Below are 9,387 nucleotides of genomic sequence, written 5' to 3'. Positions count from 1 at the left end.
TCTGGCTTAGCAAGGGATTTGGGCCAATGGATTATGTAAATTATGGATCCAGTGGCTACAACTTTGCCCATCATGTCCCTACCTCCAGTGGAGATGTGTAGAAAGAAACGGCCTTTGAGGACGGCCACAGAATTTGGTCTTAAGAAAGTAGCATTTCAATGTCACAGGTCTGCTCTAAAAATATCATTAGAGATTTCAGTGAATTTTTTTCTGAGAGGGTCTTTAGGTGCTCGATGGGTTATAATTATTTTCTTTTTTGTCTATATTTATAAGCACTCACAGTCAGACAGACATAAACCATTAGGAATATAATGAAATAGCATCTGTTAAATATTTTTAAAGGTAATGACTGCTGCAGTTTTCATAAGGTTCCACAGGCAATACTAAGGAATAGAACAGGCAATGCTAAGACCAGAATGGAAACAGCCTTTTATTCTAAATTTCATATGTACAGGGAAAGCTGTTTTACGCAGTTTTGTAAACTCTGCGTAAAAGAGCCATTGTCATCCAATGTCACTGTGCTTACATTAGTAACAATTTTTAAACACTGGAGTACATTATTAACAACAAAAAACATTAACAAACAGGCATAAAGACAGATACATGTGCTGAAATTTCACATATATTCCAAAAACTGGTTGATCCAAAAATAAAATGTGCCAGTAAAAAAAAAAAAAAAAAAAGTCATATTTTAAATCACACAGTATAAGATTTTTCTTTCTTTCTTTTTTTAAGCATGATATGTTGAGACTTAATCTCAAGCCTTTTCACATGAGGATTTGCAGGCACTTTAGCAACCCAGCTATATTTTTACCATACATGAAGTTCAGACCAACAAACATAAAAACAGCTGCTGCAAAAGAAAATCTCATATCCCATATGCACATTAAAATATCACTGCTAGAGCAATCTTACTTCAGTTATTTTTGGATACTAACATGTTTTCAGGATGACGTGTAACAGATTTTCTCCATTTATCTCTTATTCATACATTTTAGAGTTTCTTTTTAATGTGGTAGCACAATGCAAAGGTACAGTATGTAGAATCACAAGGTGATCACCCACAAAGCTTTACGAATTACAGAAAGAAGAGTTTGGGGATGGGGTTGTTTGTCTTCTGGGCTTTTTTAAGATCTTTTGTTTTTTTAGATTTCTGATCCAAAAAGAAGGTCTGATTTTATTTTGTCTTGCTCTAAGCCCTCCTCCCAACCCTGCCACAATAAAGACAAGTGAATTATAATCATATATAAGATGATTGTGGGGCAATTCTTCCCTAATTTTTTTCTTGGGTACAATTTTCACATGACTTCATACATTTTTAAGGAAAACAAACCACAATCTAGCCTTAACGTTTTTCCACAACTCCTCATATCTCATGAAAGAACAAATATATCTGTCATAGTCTGGACTGAGATTTTATTTATAAATACAATACCCTCTCTTTAGTTATTTCACTGGTAAAGTACTACATGTTGAGATATAAGACATTGTAAAAGGATTCCCGGGATAACTGAAAGCCGTAATATTATTTTGCATATGAATCAGGATAAAGACTTTTGATATGAGCTCAGAGAAAGAGAATGTGCGCATAAGAGGAGAAAAGCAGTTTTTTAGCATATAGACAATTAAATATTGATCAACAAAGACTGTAAATGACTCCACCGTAAAACATCTTAGAACTTTGATCTTGAGTGAACTTTAGCCCTATCCACTCAAGAGTGATGTGTAACCCAGCCCCCACCCCAAAAGAAATAATAAAGATGTGTCAATGCCTTCTTCAATTTCAGATTCTTTAATTTATGCCACAATGCTGTATGTTGGTGCAATAACTCACTGCAAAGTAGAACACGTTAGAGTAAATCCTAATAATAAGCCATTGACACCTACTGGACTGGGCCAGGACGCTTGGTAACCAACACGCTGCTTACCTATAGTATGATTGTCAAATGGTGGAAAATCCTTCCGTGAATACAACACTTGGGACAGAATGGCAAAGACATAAGGCCTATCAATTCTTTGCCCATATTGCTAAAGGCACTGAAACAGACAACAGATATATTCCATAGTACCATCAGTTTAAACAGTTTTTGAAATACAAGTCTTTATATGAAAATGTTCCTTATTGCATGATATGTTGATCATCTTTTTCTTCAACTCAAGAATAAAATGGCCTTCCCTTTTCTGGAGTTTGTAATCTGTTCAGCCTGGCTACCTGAGATGGTGAAGGTGGTACATCTTGCCTGAAAGGACCTTTTGGAGGGACATAATTAGGGTCCTGAATTTTCTTATATGAGTCATAGTTGTTAGGCCCTTCAGAAGATGTCTTTTTTTTCAGTTGTTGCTCTTTCCGTCTCTGTTCTTGACGGAGCAGTTCTTGTGTTTCCAGCATTACCCTGGCATTGAAGCCATGTCCTCCCATGTAGCCATTTCTTGATCCTTGGTAGCTGGAATACCTGGGGTTTTCCTTTGCAGTCTGGAACCCTTCACCAGGAGAGTAGCTCTGTTCCCAGGAATCTTGAGATACAGAACTTGCATTTTTTCTGCTCTGCCTGAAAATAAGAACGGAAAAATGTTTTTAAAGAAATCTGCAGGACCCTCTTAATGTTTAAACAATAATCATTTGAAGAATGGGGATCCAACTTTTTCATAAAGTAGATTTTCCCCCCAGATGGGACTCTCGGCTGATGTCAGCCTTGCAGCTAGCAGACGTCTTGATAAGTGTTCTTCTCTTTCCCCCCAAAATGGCCACGTTGTCTCTATTGCATTTTAGATATATTTCCAAAGCACTGCAGTAGGGGAATGGAATTTGGCAGCCAGTACAACAATCATAATTAGAATCTTTAAAATGTTATAATTGAACTGTAAACCAATAAAACAGTCTAAAAAAAAAATCACCACAATGCCAGAGAAACCAGATAACAGCAAGCACATGTAATGAATGGTAACTCAGTTATGAAAAAAATCTAGACTCCTACTTGATTAAAAAGGCAACAGGTTGATCCTTTTAAATATCTGTTTTAAAGCTGTACAAGTCTGCTGACAAAACTCTTCACTGATGCACAGTAGCAATGAGGTTTTTTCCCTCCAGAATCCAGAGTTAAGGAGTTTTGTATTATCAGAACTGTTTCCCAGCATGCTATATCTTTCATGAAAGGAATGGCAGGGATAACCTATTTTGCTCATTTTCTGACTCCACAGGGTAGATAAATAAATCAAATGCATATAGGAATTACAAATTCTTATTGCTTATTTGCAATAAATCACCAAGTTATTTCAAGGAAACATTATTGTTTTGAAATATCTTTAATTTACTATCAAACCACTAGATGCTTTTATGAATTTAAAATAAGATTGGGTATGATAAAGTAAAACAATTTTGTGCTGGAATGAGAGAGATACCCACTTGGAGATTAAAATTAGTGTAAGAGAATCAAGCAGTAAAACAAAATATATTGCTGCATTAATCTATAAGAAAGTCATTTAACTGCTGTATATATAGCTCAGTTTTTCATGTCAGCACATAGAATAAAAACAAGGCTCAGATTTGGCTTAGTGGATTGAATATGCAGCTGGAAGACGGAGATGAGGGGAGTCTTCCCACCAGAGACTTAACGTGGCAAGTAACTTAACCTCTCTGTGCTTCCCTTTCCACATGTGTAACTTGGAAACGACTATGCTTACTCCCATTTGTAATGTACTTTGGGATCACTGGATGAAAACATTTACTATTCTATATAAATCTATTATTATTGTTGTTGATGTTCACATGCCCTTCTTTACAAAAAAAGGTCTCTGGGCCATGGCTCTATTGCTTACTTGCACACTCGCAAACTGAATGACCCTTAGGGTACAAAACTTCCAAAGTTTCTGAAATATGGCAAGATAACTTTTCAATATGAAAGATCAGCTTGGAGTTAAACATTACTTAGAACTGTTTCAGAAGGGAAATGGTAATGACTAATTGAATAGACTTCATTTAATTACCGTTTTCTGGTACTAGTTAAAAATTGGCTGGATCATTTGTGTTGTCTTTTTGGGAAGATTTAAGAAATATGATTGAAGAGTTTTTTATTTGCCTGAAGTACTTCGCATTTTAACTTAAAAGGTAAAAAATTAGGCTGCTTGAAGTTACGCAAGCTGGAAAGCAACCAGAATAAAAGACTAAAACCAGTGGATTGGTGTTAATCATAAAACTGTAATTCTATCAATGAATTTGGGATCCAAATGATATTAGTGATAGTGAGATTTCTTCCTAAGTAAGTTAAAAAATCTCTGATGACCGAAAAGCTGATATCCCATTTTATTGTTTTATTACTGATAACTTTTTGAACCTCCGAATTTCAGCAGTACCATTCTCTAACAATTCTCTTTACCTTGAGCTGAGAATAAACACTTGTGTTTGTAACCATGTGAAGGATGATATGAACCCTGTAATTAAACACTCATCAACTGCATATTAATAAGCATTCTTATTCATTTACTTGTAATTTTTCACACTAATCAATAGATTCAGTACATCTCTCTTACACTCTTACACATAAACTTCTCTGTTTCCAAATTTGTTATTTTCCAAATTTGTGGTCAATGAAATTTATCTTTAAAAATATGAATTTCTGCAGTTGGAACTTTGCATTACAGCCATTCTCCAGCTTTTTGACACTACAGTGACAACAAAACCCAAAACACAGGTTCAAAATGCAGGATTCACATTTTCCTAGGTGATCTATGCCTTAGAGCTAATGAGCCTGAAATGGACTCCAGTTTGGTCAAACAAGCTCTTATTATTATTATTATTATTTATACAGGGTTTGGTGTTTTTACCTCCACGTCATCTAACTCCTGAACCTGTCTGAGCCTTTTTTATATCACGGCAGTCCGCTGGTGGAGCGGCACCCTTTGAGAATGATAAAGTCTGAAAAATCCTAGTATAACAAGGCTAGATAGAGAGCCTTCCTGTGCCATCTCTTCATACCCACACTGTCATGATCCCCTAATTAAGCCACTTTGTGCCAAAGTTAGTTTGGGGTATTACATGCAGTCAGAACCCTTTTATATTTATTTACCTTTTTTAATTACCTCATTCTCTGAAAGACACACTAAAATGCCGAAAACATATCGCACAACCTCAGAGTTAAGAACACCAGAGTTATGACCTGACCAGTCAACCCACACCTCAAGTACACAATCATCAGCAGCAGAGATTAAAAAAAAGCAAATATAGTATTGTGTTAAACTTAAACTCCTACAAAAATTAAGGGAAAGCAGGATTTTTCTTCTGCATAGTGAAGTTTCAAAGCTGTATTAAGTGAATGTTAAGTTGTAAAATTTTGAAAGAACAATAATTTTTTGTTCAGTTACAAACATTTCAGAGTTACGAACAACCTCTATTCCTGAGGTGTTTGTAACTCTGAGGTTCTACTGTACTTCTCCTCAGAAAAACTCATTTGAGGTTGAGATGTAATCCACTCTACAGATAGCAAGAGGTATAGGGGGAAAGCAATGATATAGCTGCCATTTTGAAAAGTTTCCTTAAAAAAACCATAAAAACCAGAACACCATAACTTTTAATCTCCTTTTTTCATTTTCTTCCAAACGTCCCAGAAAAATTCTACTCTAAGTTGAGCTGTGGCATATGAAAACTCAAAAGATATCGTTTGGGGTTCAAAATCAAGGACTTAATTATTAAGCTAATGTCCCCTTTAACTATGAAACGTTTATGGCTGCTGCATAATAAAATAGTGAAACCGCCTCTTTTGCAAGGCTTCAGCAATACCTGGTGTTGAGATGTATATATAACCATTACCTGCTCCACAAAAATCTATATATAGAGACCAAAGAAAGGGCAACATCATAATATGTAAGGCACACCCAAATCAAAGAAGTTTTCAAGCTTAAAGTACCCCTAGCAAAAGGAAGCTCAATTCTACCTCAGTTCTTATCACAGATTTCCCCAATTAATGTTTGAGAATTCTAAAAACTATCTACATTCACCACAGTGTTCAAGTGTAGCCATTCTTATCTAACCTACCCTACAAGCTGGGTAAAATTCTGACCATTCTTTTTACTTCATATTTGGCTTTTTAAAAAAATTAACTCTAAGCCTGTTCCTTGGCCTGTGAGCTTTTTAAAAGTACAGATTTGTTTAGACTAAAGGATATTAATTGTCAGCATTCCAATGTTAATGATCCAGTAAGTTTGAAGAAACCCATACGCCAGAAATTTGAATGTGGCTCAGTTTTGCATAGTGTTTCATGGTTGTCTCCATGTTCTTTTGTTTGATTTCTCTGTTTTTTTAAATATACATCTGTATAGCAATATCACAAGACTGATTTTTTGTTTGGTAAGAATTTAAGCAACACAAAAAATATGACATACAAAAAGGGGGCAAACACCCCTCAGTTTGCTTCTCTTCTTTGATCTATTTCATACTCAAGAGATTCTTTTCTAGAAATGGAAAGAGATACTAGATAGTGTCCCACAAGGATCCATGCTTTAAGGTGCTGATTCTTTAAGGTGCTGAGTACCCTCAGCTCCCACTGTAGTCAACTTTGAAGTAATCCTAAGAAATAAACCGCCACTACATGCTACCACTTATGGAATTTGATGTCTCTTCCTCACTTCAAGTATTACTTAGGGTTGCCAGGTTTCCGGTTTTCAATCAGAACACCTAGTCAAAAATACTCCGGTCAGCCGTTAAAAGTCCAGTGGGTGGTGCAGTGAGACTAACACAGGCTCCCTGCCTCCCATAAGTGGCTGACATGTCTGGCTCCTAGGTGCAGGGGTGGCCACGGGGGCTCTGAGTGCTGACTCTGCAGCTCCCATTGGCTGGGAACCACAGCCAATGGGAGCTGCAGGGGCGGTGCTTGCAGGCATGGGCAGCACACAGATCTCCCTGGCCTCCCTACTGTTTAGGAGCCGGACTTGCCAACCACTTCTAGGAGCTGCTTGAGGTAAGCGCAGCCCGGCCGGAGTCTGCACTCTGAATCCCCTCCTGCAACCCAATCCCCTGCCTCAGGTCAGAACCCCCCCCTGCACCCCAAACCCCTCATCTCCAGCTCCACTCCAGAACCCACATCCCCTGCTGGAGCCTACACCTGCTCCTGCACCCCACCCTCCTGGCCCAGCCCTGAGCCCACTCCCATACTCCGAACTCCTCAACCCCAGCCCAGAGCGCCCTCCCACACCCTGAACCCTTCATTTGTGGCCTCAACCCAGAACCCCCAGTAAGAGCCCTCATCCCCTCCCATACCCCAACCCTCTGCCCCAGCCTGGTGAAAGTGAGTGAGGGTGGGGGAGAGTGAGCAAAGGAGGGAGAGGGGATGGAGTGAGCAGGGGCGAGGCCTTGGAGAAAGAGCAGGGCAGGGGCAGGGCAAGGGGGTTTGGTTTCGTGCAATTAGAAAATTGGCAATCCTTGCATTACTCCTTATACTTCTGTTAAATGAAGTGCATGCACTAAACACAGCATTTTCGTTCCACAAATGAAATTAACTCCAGGCTCACATATACCAAATAGTTTTAGACAGTTACTATACCTGGGTAATGAACTATACTGGCGCTGAGCTTGTTGGAAACTTTCTCTTTCTTCTTGTCGTTGCCGCTGCATCTGAACTTCTACAGATACAGAGTGTCTGCCACTCTGTGAGTATGTCTTGGAGTTTTGCTAGGATATGAAAAGTTAAAAAAAAATGATTAAGCAAAGCACAAAAATATCTACAAAAGAGCAATTAATTAAATTACTGTTATATATCCACACACGTACTTTAAAATATTCAAATTCAAATGTTCAAATTGGTCTTTCCATAACTGCATTAAATCCTGACCTTTAACACAATGTCATCTGTTATAGGCTATATTTTAATCGAACCCTCTATTTTTGAAACGTTATCTGATAAATACTAAAGGTCAAACTGTGATTCGCTCTTATATGAAGGAATACCTAACTCCATGTGAAATCAGTGGACCAGATCCTCAGCTGGTGTAAATCAATATCATGTCTCTGACACTATGGCTATTTATACCAGCTGAGGATCTGACCCCATGTCAGTGAGGATACCACAGTCTGGCCTTAACATTTGCACACCATTAATTAGCTCAAATGAGAGCAAACCCTGCTTCTTACTATGTAATGCAGTCATGTGCACACGTAGGGCTGGATTCTCCAGTCAGCTACAGACAGAGCAAAGCGAATGCACATTGTTTGAAGAGTCCCTGTGCACAGGGCGAATCGCTTTCTGGGGTGAAAGAGGTTACAGTTGCCTCTTGCGCCTGCTCCACTACTTGCTGCCTCCCCACTGTGATGCACTGTCCTGCACAAAGGTGGGGGAATTGTGTCAGGGATGGGGAGGGCAGGTAAGGGAACGGGAGTGAAGGGCAGGAGTCGTGGAAGAGTGAGATTCTGTCACACCTAACTATCCGCTTGCCTGCTGCAGCTTTAAATTGCTCTGGGGCCAGGCAAAGCAGAATCAGGGAGTCACAGTCACAAATTCCCTTCCACTGTGCCTGCACAGAGAGAATTCAGCCTGTAGTCTTTTGAGTGCCTTCAACTGGTAGTTCTAATAACAGTAATACCAAGTATAGGAAGTTCCCTGTTGGACTACTCTAATCCACAATCCTTAACTGGAAGTTGTTGGTGTCTGCAAGTAGAGACTGTAAAATAAAGAATGATGGATTATTTATTTAAAGATAGATTTTCAGAGGCATTGAGCCCTTATAAGAGCAGCAGATGCCAAGCACCTCTGAAATGCTGATTCTTAAGGGACATCTACACAGGGATAAAAGCTCCGCAGCACAGCCACCACTGGCCTGGGTCAGCTGACTTGGGCTTGCACGATCCCAGAGCTCAGGCTCCAGTTTAAGCCTGAACATCTACACAGCAGTTTTTCAGTCCCAGGGCCCAAATCATTTGAGCTGGGCCAGTCGTGGGTTTTTTATGCCTGTGTAGATATACCTTGTTCTTTAGCAGCATAACTTGAAGTTTCTATCTTCCTTATGAAATAAGTACATACACTGAACTTATCTACAATGTACCATTCAGAACACCACTTCTCTCTGCTTGGATATGGTCCATTCATCAAGTGGATAGAATCCTTCCACAGAAAATGCTAGTAAATCTTGTGGAGAGACTAGGGCAATCTATACCTCATGGCAAGGATGTCAAATACCACTACAGCCGGGATCTAATTATGGCATTGAAATTATTAAGCATTACTTTGAGTTAAGGTGAAAATGGGCTATTGTTTTGATAGTACAGAGCATTACAAGACTCTAATATGAACATATTTCAGATTCTTCCATATGTTGCCAATAGAGCAAACAACATTGTGTGTAGGCGATGGTGAAAACTAGTTATTTAAAAAAAACATTTTTTTTAGCTTTTCTCTAAAGAAT

At 38.7% G+C, this 9,387-nt stretch overlaps 1 protein-coding gene across 7 annotated transcripts in view; it reads right to left on the bottom strand.

Moving 5' to 3' along the window:
• Nucleotides 1-406: 406 nt before the first annotated feature.
• The window catches only part of PARD3 (par-3 family cell polarity regulator), a 649,228-nt gene continuing 640,247 nt past the window's right edge, over nt 407-9,387 (bottom strand). For all 7 annotated transcript variants that reach the window (XM_075062225.1, XM_075062229.1, XM_075062224.1 and 4 more), the window contains 2 exons: nt 7,533-7,660; nt 407-2,549 (listed from right to left, as the gene is read on the bottom strand). In XM_075062225.1, coding sequence (XP_074918326.1) covers nt 2,156-2,549; nt 7,533-7,660 — 522 coding nt within the window. In that variant the 3' untranslated portion in view covers nt 407-2,155. The remainder of the gene's footprint in view (nt 2,550-7,532; nt 7,661-9,387) is intronic.

The sequence above is a fragment of the Chelonoidis abingdonii genome, chromosome 2 (genome assembly GCF_003597395.2).
Source record: "Chelonoidis abingdonii isolate Lonesome George chromosome 2, CheloAbing_2.0, whole genome shotgun sequence".
Taxonomy (NCBI): Eukaryota; Metazoa; Chordata; order Testudines; family Testudinidae; genus Chelonoidis; species Chelonoidis abingdonii.
This window is presented reverse-complemented; position numbering and strand designations above follow the sequence as displayed.